The sequence below is a fragment of the Cherax quadricarinatus genome, chromosome 14, assembly GCF_038502225.1.
Source record: "Cherax quadricarinatus isolate ZL_2023a chromosome 14, ASM3850222v1, whole genome shotgun sequence".
Taxonomy (NCBI): domain Eukaryota; kingdom Metazoa; phylum Arthropoda; class Malacostraca; order Decapoda; family Parastacidae; genus Cherax; species Cherax quadricarinatus.
In genome coordinates this window covers 46,580,963-46,596,893 of record NC_091305.1, presented here as the reverse complement: position 1 = coordinate 46,596,893, position 15,931 = coordinate 46,580,963, and the positions used below count along the sequence as shown (strand labels likewise).

Here is a 15,931-nt window from a genome sequence, read left to right as displayed (position 1 = left end):
ACTATTGGTGGTACAGCTGCTGCTGCTGCTGTACCACCGTCAGCTGCTGCTGCACTGTCAGCTGCTGCTGCTGTACCACCGTCAGCTGCTGCTGCTGCTGTAGTACCGTCTGCTGCTGCTGTAGCATCGTCTGCTGCTGCTGTAGCATCGTCTGCTGCTGCTGTAGCATCGTCTGCTGCTGCTGCTGCTGCTGTAGCATCGTCTGCTGCTGCTGTAACATCGTCAGTTGCTGCTGTAGCATCGTCTGCTGCTGCTGTAGCATCGTCTGTTGCTGCTGTAGCATCGTCTGTTGCTGCTGTACCACCGTCAGCTGCTGCTGCTGCTGTACCACCGTTGTTGGTGTGGCTTATTGAGAATACCAAGAAACAATTAACCCCAGAGGGTTAGCTACCCAGGATAACCCAAGAAAGTCAGTGTCATCGAAGACTGTCTAACTTATTTCCATTGGAGTCCTTAATCTTGTCTCCCAGGATGCAACCCACACCAGTTGACTAACACCCAGGTGAACAGGGAAAATGCCTGGAACTAGTGCTCATATTGGTGAATTTAGAGCCAGCAAAGGTTGGTTTGAGAGATTTAAGAATCGTAGTGACATACACAGTGTGATAAGGCCTGTTCTGGAAGAAAATACCAAACAGGACCTACAGTACTCAGGAGGAAAAGGCACTCCCAGGACACAGTGTCTCATCAGTCATTGCTGCATCTTCAATAAAGGTAAGTGTCATTTATTCTTCATTTAGTAGAGTAGTACATGCACAATATATATTGAGCATGTACTACTTTATTATTGTGCATGTATCCTTCTCTTTGTGTGTAGGAAAATGTATATTTCATGTGGTAAAAATTTTTTTTTCAGACTTTTGGGTGTCTTGCACGGATTAATTTGATTTCCATTATTTCTTATGGGGAAAATTCATTCGCATAGTGAACATTTCGCATAACAGCCAGCCCTCTTGCACGGATTAAGGTCGCTATGCGCGGGTCCACTGTATATGGTAAGTATTTTTATATGGTAAGTTTGTATAGGAAAGAGCAGTTTTAGAAGTTTGCTTTAAGTGTAATGTTTAAAGTAACACATGCAAAAAAGAAATTATATAGTGTATTGATATGCATTTCATTATGACATGTAGACTATGAAATTTGATGTGCTTTTGGAGTGTGAGCAAAGTAACCTATGAAGGGAAACCAGTTAGATGGACTGGAGTCCAGTCCTGGAGGTGAGAAATCATTGCCTGACTTCTGACGAAGTAGTGTGGTTGATGCAGCTCAGAGAGCCATTTGAATGGTGGTGTCTGCATATTTCTGGCAAAACAGCTATTGATTAATGATGGTTTCCTTTTTTTGGTGTGAGATTCCTGATACAAACCTAGAATTGTTGCACTGAATTAAGGTAAATACATATATAGCTGGTTTGTATATAGCTGTTTTTAACACTGGCTGTCTCCCACCTTAGTAGTGACCCAAAAAGAGAAGAAACACTTTCTCCATCATTCACTCCATCACTGTCTTGCCATCACTGTCATTCCATCACTGTCTTGCTGATACTACAGTTCAGATACCCTTATAAACTCCAAATATTGCCACCCATCCTTCAGAGCGCAGGCACTGTACTTCCCACCTCCAGTACTCAAGTCTGGCTAATTGGTTTCCCTGAATCCTTTCATAAATGTTGCCTTGCTCACACTCCAACAGCAGGTCAAGTCATAAAAAACACTTGCCTCCACTCACTCCTATCTAACATGCTCACAGACACCTGTTGTATGCCCAAGCCTCTCGTATACAAAACTTTCCCCTCCCTCCAACCTTTCCTAGGGTGACCAGTACCTCATCTTCCCTCCAAAGTAAATATAATCACCCTCCAAATCATCTTATTTTGCTCCATCCTTTCTAAATGTCTAAACCACCTCAACAACCTCTCCTCAGTCCTCTGGATAATAATTTAAGTAACTCCACACCTCCCCCTAATATCCAAACTACAAATTATCTGCATAATATTTATACTACACATTGCAATCAGACACGAAATCTCCACTGCCTCCACCCTCCTCACTGCAATATTCACCACCCATGCTTCACACCCATATATAAGTGTTGGTACCACTATACTCTTATACATTCTCTTTTTTTGCCTCCATGGATAATGTTCTTTGTCTCCACAGATACCTCAGTGCACCACCCACCTTTTTCCTTTCATCAGCCCTACAGTTTACCTCGTTTTTCATATGCACATCTGCCAACATGTCCACTCAGAAATATCTGAACACATTAACTTCCTCCATACCCCCTCTAATCCGATATCCAGTTTTTCCTTGCCTAACTCGTTTGATATCCTCATCACCTTACTCGTATCTATGTTCCCTTTCAACTTCCTTTACATACCCTCCCAAACTCATCCACTAACCTTTGCAACTTCTCTTCAGTCTCTCCCTAAAGCACAGTATCATCAACAAAAAGTAACTGTGTCAGCTCCTATTTTGTATTTGATTCCACATAATTTAACCCTTTGACTGTCGCAAGCCCATTTCTGAAACTGTCATTCTATGTTGCAAAATTTTTGGGAAAAAAAACAAAATTTTCTTGTGAAATGATAGAGAATCTTTTCCCGATGGTAATGACACCAAAAGTACGAAATTTGATCAAAAACTTATGGAATTATGCTCCCGCGATGTTAGTGATCTCGGCAATATATACGCATCAGCGATTTCGCCGACTTTGAGCCCTATTTTCGGCCAATTCCATTGTTCCAGTCAAGCAAACTCATAGCAATTTCTTTAGAACTCCATTTTTTTCTATCAACTGAGTACAAGAAACTACCCATTTACCAATTTCAACTACCCAATAAAGTGGTCAGAAATTGGCAATTTGGCCAATTTGATGCAAATTAAAAAAGATGCCAATTTCAAAATAGGGTCCAGAAAAAACAATGCAGACATTCTTGGCACTAAAATAACATGTCTTCTGTTCATTAGTCATGTCTCTAGGCCCCTCTTATATTACTCTTACTTTCTATTTTGATTTTTTATTCACACAAAAAACAGAAGATTTATTATTATGCAGACTACTGCATTATTGTAAAAATGGTATAAATAATATCTGCGCACTAGTGAAAGAATATTAGAGTCCCCAGTTGACGTGTATTGGATGTGTGGTGTGATTTACTTACTCTTGAACATTGGTAAAAATTGAACATATCCGCTACTTTGAGCTCAATTTCAAGGTCATTTTCATTGTGAAACTAATTAAAATCATCTCTATTTCTGTAATATGTTTTCCATTCTATCAAATGAGACCAAGAAAACGAGAATACAACCAAAAATTCTATACAAAAATACACCTCAAATTTGGTGTTTTAATCCAAAAACACAAAGTTTTTTTCTCATTATGCACTGCGTACTGCAGGATTTTTTTTATGTGGTGCACACTGACCACACAGACCCATTCTCTCACATGTGGGCCTACCAGCTTTCTCCTGCTTGATTTGAAGCCGCTAGAATTATTGAGTATATATACGTCCGAAACACTGGCTCGTAAGACGTATATATACGGCCGAAACAGTCAAAGGGTTAATCACACTCCTCTTCCCAACACCCTTGCATTTACTTCTTTTACAACCTCATCTATAAATATGTTAAACAACCATGGTGACATCACGCATCCCTATCTAAGGCCTACACACCCTAACTTGAGCCTCACTATCCTCTTTACAGCATTTAGTAACTTACTACCTATTCTATACACTTGTAACATCTGCTACATTGCTCTCCTATCCACCCTATCATATGCCTTTTTTAAATCCATTAAAGTAATGAAAACTTCTCTCCTCTTCTCTAAATATTGTTCACACATCCCCTACCCATTCTAAAGCCTCCTTGTTCATCTGCAGTCCTGCTCTCCATCTTACCCCTAATTATTTCAATAATAACCCTACCATACATTTTATCTAGTATACTCAGTAGGCTTATTCCCTTATAATTTTTACTCTTTTGTTCCCTTCCCTTTATATGAAGGAACTATGCATGCTCTCTGCCAGTCCTCATGTACCTTCTCCTCTTTCATACATTGAACAAAAGTACCAACCACTCCAAAACTATATCCCCACCTGCATTTAATATTTCTGTCACGATCCCATCAGTTTCAGCTGCTTTACCCATGTGGATCACAAATTCCTGTGCCAAACAACACATCCCCACCATTCTTCAAGAGCTTGAACTTAATATACAAAATCTACACACTTATTATTGTGCCTACTACATATACAGAACATTAAACTCCAATATAAACCCTCTGCTTAAACTTCACCTAGACAGCTACATCAGAACACACAGGCATAAGATGAGGCACAAACCCTTTTTGACATCCCTTGTGTCTATCTCACACTATGCAAAAATGCAATGCGCATAAAGGGCTTGAAAATCTGGAACTCTCTGCCTGAACCAGCAAAAGGTCCTCTACTCACAAATAAATTTTGGACCATACTTAAGAATCATCTCCTCTCTCAATAATAACCATACCCACACTATACTAATCTCTAACCAAATTTGAAGCAGCTCTCCCAGACATTTTATTATCCCTTATCTATTCAACCATTATTACAAATTGAAAAATGTATGTTTGTATCATAAATTGTATTACCTCATATTAATACGTAATTGAGTAAAATACTGAATATTTGAAGTTTGTCTAGACTTGAGTAGTCTGAGTATTATTTAAGTCTGCCTGAAATACCTCAGCATGATAGTGGCTTTTTTTGTACCAATCAAATTATGAAATGTAAATACACATTGTAACCTTTGCAAAGAAATAAACTTTTGTTTTCGTTCTACCCAGTGCCTCGCACACCTCCCCCACACTCACATCTAGCTCCTCTTCACTCTTAAAAGATGTTATACCTCCCTGGCCAATTTATGAAATCACTGCCTCCTTCACTTCATCAACATTTAACAGTTCCTGAAAATATTCTCGCCATCTTCCCAATGCCTCTAGCTCCCCATCTAATAACTTCCCTATTCTGTTTTTAACTATCAAATTCATTTGTTTCCTAGACATTCTCAACCTATTTATCTCTAAAACTTTTTTTTCTCAGCCAATTCGTTGGATCCTCTTCCACACACTCATTTGCTATCCTTTTACACTACCTCACCACTCTCTTCACCTCTCTTTTACTCTCCATATACTCCACCCTTCTTATATCACTTGTGCTTTGTAAACGTGTCATAAATAGACTTTTTCTCCTTTATCACCCCCTTTACCTCATCGCTCCATTGATCACTCCTCTTTCCTCCTGCATCCACCCTCCTATATCCACAAACTTCTGCCCCACATTCTAACACTGCATTTTGAAAGCTATCCCTAACTTCTTCAAGCCCCGCACTACCTATACTCTCACTATGTGCTCCCAAAAGTTGCTTATATCTCACCCTAACTTCCTCGTCCCTTGGTTTTAAAACTTTCACCTCATTTAATAATCTTATCTTCAGACAACTTAACCCTTTGACTGTTTTGGTCGTATATATACGTCTTACGAGGTACCGTATTTGACGTATATACAGTGGACCCCCGCATACCGTTGGCATCACATAACGTTAAATCCACATACTGCTACATTTTATCGCCAAGATTTTGCCTCGCATACCGCTAAAAAACCCGCTCACCGCTGTTCGTCCGAGACGCGTCTAATGTGCGCCCTTAGCCAGCCTCACATGTTCCGCTGGTGGCATTGTTTACCAGCCAGCCTCCGCGGTAACATCCAAGCATACAATCGTATTATTACAGTGTTTCTGGTGATTTTATCTGCAAAATAAGTGACCATGGGCCCCAAGAAAGCTTCTAGTGCCAACCCTACAGGAATAAGGGTGAGAATTACTATAGAGATGAAGAAAGAGATCATTGATAAGTATGAAAGTGGAGTGCGTGTCTCCAAGCTGGCCAGGTTGTATAGTAAACCCCAATCAACCATCGCTACTATTGTGGGCAACAAAAAGGCAATCAAGGAAGCTGTTCTTGCCAAAGGTTTAACTGTGTTTTCGAAACAGAGATCGCAAGTGATGGAAGATGTTGAGAGACTGTTATTGGTGTGGATAAATGAGAAACAGATAGCAGGAGATAGCATCTCTCAAGTGATCATAAGTGAAAAGGCTAGGAAGTTGCATCAGGATTTAATTAAAAAAATGCCTGCAACTAGTGATGATGTGAGTGAATTTAAGGCCAGCAAAGGTTGGTTTGAGAGATTTAAGAGGCGTAGTGGCATACATAGTGTGATAAGGCATGGTGAGGCTGCCAGTTCGGACCACAAAGCAGCTGAAAAATATGTGCAGGAATTCAAAGAGTACATAGAAACTGAAGGACTGAAACCTGAACAAGTGTTTAATTGTGATGAAACAGGCCTGTTTTGGAAGAAAATGCCAAGCAGGACCTACATTACTCAGGAGGAAAAGGCACTCCCAGGACATAAGCCTATGAAAGACAGGCTTACTCTGTTGATGTGTTCCAATGCTACTGGTGATTGCAAAGTGAAGCCTTTATTAGTGTATCACTCTGAAACTCCCAGACCGTTCAGGCAAAAGAATGTCCTCAAGGAAAATTTGTGTGTGCTGTGGAGGGCAAACAGTAAGGCATGGGTCACTAGGGACTTTTTCTATGACTGGTTACACCATGCATTTGCCCCCAATGTGAAAGATTACCTAACTGAAAAGAAATTAGAACTTAAGTGTCTCCTGGTGTTAGACAATGCCCCTGGTCATCCTACAGACGTGGCAGAGCGACTTTATGGGGACATGAAATTCATTAAGGTGAAGTTTTTGCCTCCTAATACCACTCCTCTCCTGCAGCCCATGGACCAGCAGGTTACTGCAAACTTCAAAAAACTGTACACAAAAGCTCTGTTTAAAGGTGCTTTGTAGTGACCTCAGAAACTCAACTGACTCTAAGAGACTTTTGGAGAGATCACTTTAATATCCTCAATTGTGTAAACCTTATAGGTAAGGCTTGGGAGGGAGTGACTAAGAGGACCTTGAACTCTGCTTGGAAGAAACTGTGGCCAGAATGTGTAGACCAAAGGGATTTTGAAGGGTTTCAGGCTAACCCTGAGAATCCTATGCCAGTTGAGGAATCCATTATGGCATTGGGAAAGTTCTTGGGGTTGGAGGTTAGTGGGGATGATGTGGAAGAGTTGGTGGAGGAGGACAATGAAGAACTAACCACTGATGAGCTGATAGATCAACTTCAACAGCAAGAGGCCAGACCTGAGGAAACTGGTTCGAAGGATGGGAGAGAGAAATTGAAGAAATTGCCTACTACAAAGATTAAGGAAATCTGTGCAAAGTGGCTTTAAGTGCAAACCTTCATAGATGAAAATCATCCTCACACAGCTATTGCAAGCCGTGCTGGTGACTATTACACTGACAGTGTTGTGAAACACTTTAGGGAAGTCATAAAGGAACGAGAGGTACAGGCCACTATGGACAGATATGTTGTGCGACAGAAGTCCAGTGACTCTGAAGCTGGTCCTAGTGGCATTAAAAGAAGGGAAGTAACCCCAGAAAAGGACTTGACACCTCAAGTCTTGATGGAAGGGGATTCCCCTTCTAAACACTAACACTCTCTCCTCCTCCCATCCCATCAATCATCACCAGATCTTCAATAAAAGTAAGTGTCATGTAATTGTGCGTGCCTTTTTCAGTTTGTGTGTATTAAAATTAACATTTCAGGTGGTAAATTTTTTTTTTTCATACTTTTGGGTGTCTTGCACGGATTAATTTGATTTCCATTATTTCTTATGGGGAAAATTGATTCGCATAACGATAATTTCACATAACAATGAGCTCTCTTGCACGGATTAATATCGCTATGCGGGGGTCCACTGTATACTCATAAATTCTAGCGGCTTCAAATCAAGCAGGAGAAAGCTGGTAGTCCCGCATGTGAGAGAATGGGTCTGTGTGGTCAGTGTGCACCATATAAAAAAAAAATCCTGGAGCACGCAGTGCATAATGAGAAAAAAAAAACTCAGACCGTTTTTTTTAATTCAAATGTCGACTTTGTGGTCTATTTTCGTATAGTATTTATGGTTGTATTCTCGTTTTCTTGGTCTCATTTGATAGAATGAAAAACATATTATAAAAATAGAGGTGATTTTGGTTGGTTTGACTATAATAAGAACCTGGAAATGGAGCTCAAAGTAGGGGAAATGTTTGATTTTTGCCGATGTTCAAAAGTAAACAAATGATGTCATTGTCCAATAAATGCCCAACTAGCCATTCTAATATGCAGTCATGAATGGGTTGACATTATTTGTACAACTATTACAATATTGCAGTAGTCTGCATAACAGTAAATCTTCTATTTTTTGTTTGAATAAAAATTCAAAATAGAAAGCAAGAGTAATATCAGAGGGGCCTGGAGACATGACTGATGAACAAAGAAAATGTTATTTTAGAGCCAGGAATGTCTGCATTGTTCATTCTGGACCTTATTTTGAAATTGTCATATTTTTTAATTTTCGTGAAATTGGCAAAATTGCAAATTTCTGACCACGTTATTGGGTAGTTGAAATCAGTAAATGGGCAGTTTCTTGTACTCAATCGATAGAAAAAATGGAGTTCTAAAGAAATAGCTCTGAGTTTGGTTGACTGGAACAGTGGAATTAGCCAAAAATAGGGTTCAAAGTGGGCCAAAAACGCCGATTTGTAAATATCGCCGAGGTTGCTAACTTCGTGAGAGCGTAATTCCGTCAGTTTTCCATCAAATTTCATTTTTTTTTTGGTGTCAATACAATTGGGAAAAGATCCTCTATCATTTCATAAGAAAAAAATAATTTTTTTTTAAATTTTGCAACACCAGGAGACACCTCAGGATTGGGGGTTGCGACAGTGAAGGGGTTAATTACAGTAGGACCCCATATCCATGAGGGATACATTCCAAGGACCTGCCATGGATACTGAAACCGTGGATAATAGCAAACCCTATATTTAAGCCCTATACAAACCTATTACAAAGTTTAATTGATAAATTATGCACAGTAAGTGGAGAATTATCACTTTTTCACTGATGAGAAGCACTTTGCGGCCAGCTTCTCTACTTTTGTGTTTTGGTGCCATTATTATGGAAAATTAAGAGGTATTTTTGGGCCACCGTAAACCGAGGATAACTGAAACATGCATACTGTATATTATACTTAGGATTCAAATAATCCAACTACAGCTATACAATGTCGGGAAACTTAGGTTCTAGTTTTAGTCTGAAATGCTCTGCGAAACCATGGGCATTCCATAATGTAGGAAATAAATATAATTAGTTTTGTAATGCATATTTTCTGGAAACAAAAATTTATTTACAGTGGACCCCCGCATACCATACGCATCGCATACTGTACAATCCGCATACCGCTCGCTTTTTTCGCAAAAATTTTGCCTCACGTACCGCCCAAAAACCCGCTCACCGCTCTTCGTCCGAGACGCGTCCAATGTGCGCCCTTAGCCAGCCTCACATGTGCCGCCGGTGGCATTGTTTACCAGCCAGCCTCCGCGGTAACATCCAAGCATACAATCGGAACATTTCGTATTATTACAGTGTTTTCGGTGATTTATCTGGAAAATAAGTGACCATGGGCCCCAAGAAAGCTTCTAGTGCCAACCCTACAGGAATAAGGGTGAGAATTACTATAGAGATGAAGAAAGAGATCATTGATAAGTATGAAAGTGGAGTGCGTGTCGCCGACCTGGCCAGGTTGTACAAGAAACCCAAATCAACCATCGCTACTATTGTGGGCAACAGAAAGGCAATCAAGGAAGCTGTTCTTGCCAAAGGTTTAACTGTGTTTTCGAAACAGAGATCGCAAGTGATGGAAGATGTTGAGAGACTCTTATTGGTGTGGATAAATGAAAAACAGGTAGCAGGAGATAGCGTCTCTCAAGCGATCATAAGCGAAAAGGCTAGGAAGTTGCATGAGGATTTAATTAAAAAAATGCCTGCAACTAGTGATGATGTGAGTGAATTTAAGGCCAGCAAAGGTTGGTTTGAGAGATTTAAGAAGCGTAGTGGCATACATAGTGTGATAAGGCATGGTGAGGCTGCCAGTTCGGACCACAAAGCAGCTGAAAAATATGTGCAGGAATTCAAGAAGTACATAGACAGTGAAGGACTGAAACCTGAACAAGTGTTTAATTGTGATGAAACAGGCCTGTTTTGGAAGAAAATGCCAAGCAGGACCTACATTACTGAGGAGGAAAAGGCACTCCCAGGACATAAGCCTATGAAAGACAGGCTTACTTTGTTGATGTGTTCCAATGCTAGTGGTGATTGCAAAGTGAAGCCTTTATTAGTGTATCACTCTGAAACTCCCAGACCGCTCAGGCAAAAGAATGTCCTCAAGGAGAATTTGTGTGTGCTGTGGAGGGCAAACAGTAAGGCATGGGTCACTAGGGACTTTTTCTATGACTGGTTACACCATGCATTTGCCCCCAATGTGAAAGATTACTTAACTGAAAAGAAATTAGAACTTAAGTGCCTCCTGGTGTTAGACAATGCCCCTGGTCATCCTACAGACGTGGCAGAGCGACTTTATGGGGACATGAAATTCATTAAGGTGAAGTTTTTGCTTCCTAATACCACTCCTCTCCTGCAGCCCATGGACCAGCAGGTTATTGCAAACTTCAAAAAACTGTACACAAAAGCTCTGTTTGAAAGGTGCTTTGTAGTGACCTCAGAAACTCAACTGACTCTAAGAGAGTTTTGGAGAGAGCACTTAAATATCCTCAATTGTGTAAACCTTATAGGTAAGGCTTGGGAGGGAGTGACTAAGAAGACCTTGAACTCTGCTTGGAAGAAACTGTGGCCAGAATGTGTAGACAAAAAGGATTTTGAAGGGTTTGAGGCTAACCCTGAGAGGATTATGCCAGTTGAGGAATCCATTGTGGCATTGGGAAAGTCCTTGGGGTTGGAGGTTAGTGGGGATGATGTGGAAGAGTTGGTGGAGGAGGACAATGAAGAACTAACCACTGATGAGCTGATAGATCAACTTCAACAGCAAGAGGCCAGACCTGAGGAAAATGGTTCAGAGGAGGGGAGAGAGAAATTGCCTACTACAAAGATTAAGGAAATCTGTGCAAAGTGGCTTGAAGTGCAAACCTTCATGGATGAAAATCACCCTCACACAGCTATTGCAAGCCGTGCTGGTGATTATTACACTGACAATGTTGTGAAACACTTGAGGGAAGTCATAAAGGAACGAGAGGTACAGGCCACTATGGACAGATATGTTGTGCGAAAGAAGTCCAGTGACTCTGAAGCTGGTCCTAGTGGCATTAAAAGAAGAAGGGAAGTAACCCCAGAAAAGGACTCGACACCTCAAGTCTTAATGGAAGGGGATTCCCCTTCTAAACACTAACACTCTCTCTCCCCTCCTCCCATCCCATCAATCATCACCAGATCTTCAATAAAAGTAAGTGTCATGTAATTGTGCATGCCTTTTTCAGTTTGTGTGTATTAAAATTAACATTTCATGTGGTAAATTTTTTTTTTTTCATACTTTTGGGTGTCTTGCACGGATTAATTTGATTTCCATTATTTCTTATGGGGAGAATTCATTCGCATACCGAACATTTCACATAACAATCAGCCCTCTTGCACGGATTAAAGTCGCTATGCGGGGGTCCACTGTATTATTACAAAGTTCCTAGGTAGTAGGTTGGTAGACAGCAACTGCCCAGGGAGGTACTACCATCGTACCAAGTGAGTGTAAAATGAAAGCCTGTAATTGTTTTACATGATGGTAGGATTGCTGGTGTCTTTTCTGTCTCATAAACACGCAAGAATTTGGGTACATTTTGCTACTTCTTACACTTAGGTCAGACTACACATGCAGTACACATGTAGTACAAGCATATATGTACACACCCCTCTGGGTTTTCTTCTATTTTCTTATTAGTTCTTGTTCTTATTTATTTCCTCTTATCTCCATGGGGAAGTGGAACAGAATTCTTCCTCCGTAAGCCATGTGTGTCATAAGAGGCGACTGAAATGCCTGGAGCAAGGGGCTAGTAACCCCTTCTCCTGTATACATTTGTTTTTCTTTTTTGGGCCACCCTGCTTTGGTGGGTTACGACAGTTTTGTTGAAAGATGATGATTTACGAAGTTGACCTACTGAGGGGCACAGCTGATGCTGCCTCCCACATTTTTGTATTATTATTTTTTCTTTACTTTGGCTTTATCAAATGCAAAAAGGATGCATAAAATACACAAAAAAAATTATAGGCTTTAGCAGAAAGCTTAGAAAATACAAAACATCAGTATCTGGCTATCTGACCTTTTTGATTCATTTTGTTTTTTAATTGTTAGAGTTTGGTGGCAAACAATTCATGTGTGTTTCAGTCCAGTATTTTTTGGTATTTATAGTATTTTTATGTTATGAAACATATTGCATTATTGATATGATTACCTAAATGTTGATTCATATACTTTACTAACCAAAATGAAGAGCACATTTTATGTTCCTAATTTTATTTCAGGCTTACGTTGATTTAAATGCTTACATTTGGTTACAAAGTGATCGCTACTTCCAAGACCCAGGCATGTTGCGTCCTGAACGCTGGCTGAGAGACTTATCTGGAAGTACAAACATAGATCCCTACATCCTCAATCCATTCAGTATTGGTACTCGGATGTGTGCAGGTTTGTTCATACACATACTGGACTTGATGTTTAGCTTTTGATACACTGTGTAAGAAAACTTTACTGTAGTATTGCTTGTAGCATGTTCTATATGGCAGATTACTGCATTAATCTCTCATAAAACCCTCTTGTTATGTTTATCACTCTACAGGTCGCAGGTTTGCAGAGCAGGATTTGTATGTTGGCCTGTGTCGATTGCTGCTGAAGTTTCATTTAGTGGCAACAGACAACACTCCACCACAGCAAGAATGGAGTATGCTGCTACGACCAAAGATTCCACTGCCTCTACAGTTCGTTCCAAGGAATTAATCACTGATGCAGTGTTATTCTGTACATCAATATAATATTGTCATATAACAGCCGTGATATACAGGCAACCCCCAACTTACAACTACCTGATCTGTGTTTCTCCCTGCCTTGCATTTATGGCCATGGTGTTCCTTCTCAGAAACTGAACACCCTTTAATAACATGTACCTGCTGGAACTAAAGGTTCGGCTTATGTCAGAGAAACTAGTAACAACTCGTCTGGAACTAATTAGCAACTGGCAGTGGCTCAGAACTAATTAGGTTTTAGTTGTGGGGGCCACCTGTATTAAAAGACCAGGTATGCGCAATATATGGAGTGTGAGCTGGGTAATATTTTGTGAAGGGATTCAGGGAAACTGGTTTGCCGGACTTTAGTCTTGGAGGTGTTTAGAGTGAAATCTAAACTGTCATATCTGTGCACCTCTGGCAAAACAGTGATAATGTGAATGATGGTGAAAGTGTTTCTTTTTCAAGTCACTCTGCCTTGGTGGGAGATGGCCATTGTGTAAAAAAAAAAATGGATTGCATTACCTTGGACGAAGGAAAAAATGTGTATACAGTAGGGCCCTGCTTTACGGCGTTTCACTTTACGGCGTTCCACTAATACGGTCATTTCAAATTATGACCAAAACTCTCTACACAGCTCCCCCCACCTGACTTTCTAATGTGGTCACTGTGCCCCAACTGGTTTGTTTACATTCTCTGTGAGATCTGTAAGTACTAAGTCTCTCTATTATGTCTGGAAACTCCAAAATTTCAAGTGTTTATAACCCTTAAATGGTCCAAACGTATATATACGTTCTCTCGCGTAGCGCCCCAAACGTATATATACGCTTCATTTGTCTTTTATTCAACATTGGCACGATAGGCCTGAGTCACCCAGACATGAGAGAATGGGTGTGCACACTCATATGAAAAAAATATGAAAAAAATTGGGGATGCCTGGGTACAACATGCTCTTTTTTCCTATAAAAAAAAAAGATTTTTTTTTCCCTCAAAATATTCGGGGTGGTGCACAGGTGAATGTACATATACGTTTAGACTGTTTAAGGGTTAAAAGTTATTTCATGTTTTATATATACTCTGATAATTATACATATGTATACCTGTACCTAAATAAACTTACACACTGTGCTGGCATGCAGGTACATAATAAAATCAGTAAGAGTGTCTTATGTCTCAAGATACCATATTAGTGATGGTAGACAGCAACCACCCAGGGAGGTACTACCGTCCTGCCAAGTGAGTGTAAAACGAAGCCTGTGATTGTTTTACATGATGGTAGGATTGCTGATGTCTTTTGTCTGTCTCATAAATATGCAAGATTACAGGCATGTCTTGCTACTTCTACTTACACTTAGGTCACACTACACATACATGTACACATTTATTTATACACACTCATCTGAGTTTTTCTTTGATTTTATCTTAATAGTTCTTGGTCTTATTAATTTTCCTTTTATATCCATGGGGAAGTGGAATAAGAATCTTTCCTCCGTAAGCCATGCGTGTTGTAAAAGTCAACTAAAATGCCGGGAACAATGGGCTAGTAACCCCTTTTCCTGTAAAGATTACTAAAAAGAATAAGAAGAAGAAAATTGTCAAAGTGGGAAGTCTGAATGTGCGTGGATGTTGTGCAGATGATAAGAAAGAGATGATTGTGGATGTTATGAATGAGAAGAAGCTGGATGTCCTGGCTTTAAGTGAAACAAAGCTGAAGGGGGTGGGAGAGTTTCAGTGGAGAGGAATAAATGGGATTAGGTCAGGGGTTTCAAATAGAGTTAGAGCTAAAGAAGGAGTAGCAATAATGTTGAAGGATAAGCTATGGCAGGAAAAGAGGGACTATAAATGTATTAATTCAAGGATTATGTGGAGTAAAATAAAGATTGGATGTGAAAAGTGGGTTATAATAAGCGTGTATGCACCTGGAGAAGAGAGAAGTGTAGAGGAGAGAGAGAGATTTTGGGAAATGTTGAGTGAATGCGTGGGGAGTTTTGAATCAAGTGTGAGAGTAATGGTGGTTGGGGATTTTAATGCTAAAGTGGGTAAAAATGTTATGGAGGGAGTAGTAGGTAAATTTGGGGTGCCAGGGGTAAATGTAAATGGGGAGCCTTTAATTGAGCTATGTGTAGAAAGAAATTTGGTAATAAGTAATACATATTTTATGAAAAAGAGGATAAATAAATATACAAGGTATGATGTAGCACGTAATGAAAGTAGTTTATTAGATTATGTATTGGTGGATAAAAGGTTGATGGGTAGGCTCCAGGATGTACATGTTTATAGAGGGGCAACTGATATATCGGATCATTATTTAGTTGTAGCTACAGTTAGAGTAAGAGGTAGATGGGAAAAGAGGAAGGTGGCAACAACAAGTAAGAGGGAGGTGAAAGTGTATAAACTAAGGGAGGAGGAAGTTCGGGTGAGATACAAGCGACTATTGGCAGAAAGGTGGGCTAGTGCAAAGATGAGTAGTGGGGGGGTTGAAGAGGGTTGGAATAGTTTTAAAAATGCAGTATTAGAATGTGGGGCAGAAGTTTGTGGTTATAGGAGGGTGGGGGCAGGAGGAAAGAGGAGTGATTGGTGGAATGATGAAGTAAAGGGTGTGATAAAAGAGAAAAAGGTAGCTTATGAGAGGTTTTTACAAAGCAGAAGTGTTATAAGAAGAGCAGAGTATATGGAGAGTAAAAGAAAGGTAAAGAGAGTGGTGAGAGAGTGCAAAAGGAGAGCAGATGATAGAGTGGGAGAGGCACTGTCAAGAAATTTTAATGAAAATAAGAAAAAATTTTGGAGTGAGTTAAACAAGTTAAGAAAGCCTAGGGAAAATATGGATTTGTCAGTTAAAAACAGAGTAGGGGAGTTAGTAGATGGGGAGATGGAGGTATTGGGTAGATGGCGAGAATATTTTGAGGAACTTTTAAATGTTAAGGAAGAAACAGAGGCAGTAATTTCATGC

At 40.0% G+C, this 15,931-nt stretch overlaps 1 protein-coding gene across 1 annotated transcript in view; it reads left to right on the top strand.

Annotated features, from left to right (window-relative positions):
- The window catches only part of LOC128694731 (probable cytochrome P450 CYP44), a gene marked incomplete at its 5' end in the record, with an annotated part of 79,898 nt that extends 65,215 nt beyond the window's left edge, over window positions 1-14,683 (top strand). The window contains 2 exon segments of the mRNA XM_070084986.1: window positions 12,505-12,667; window positions 12,819-14,683. Of these exon segments, the coding sequence (XP_069941087.1) occupies window positions 12,505-12,667; window positions 12,819-12,976 (321 nt within the window).
- Window positions 14,684-15,931: the final 1,248 nt, after the last annotated feature.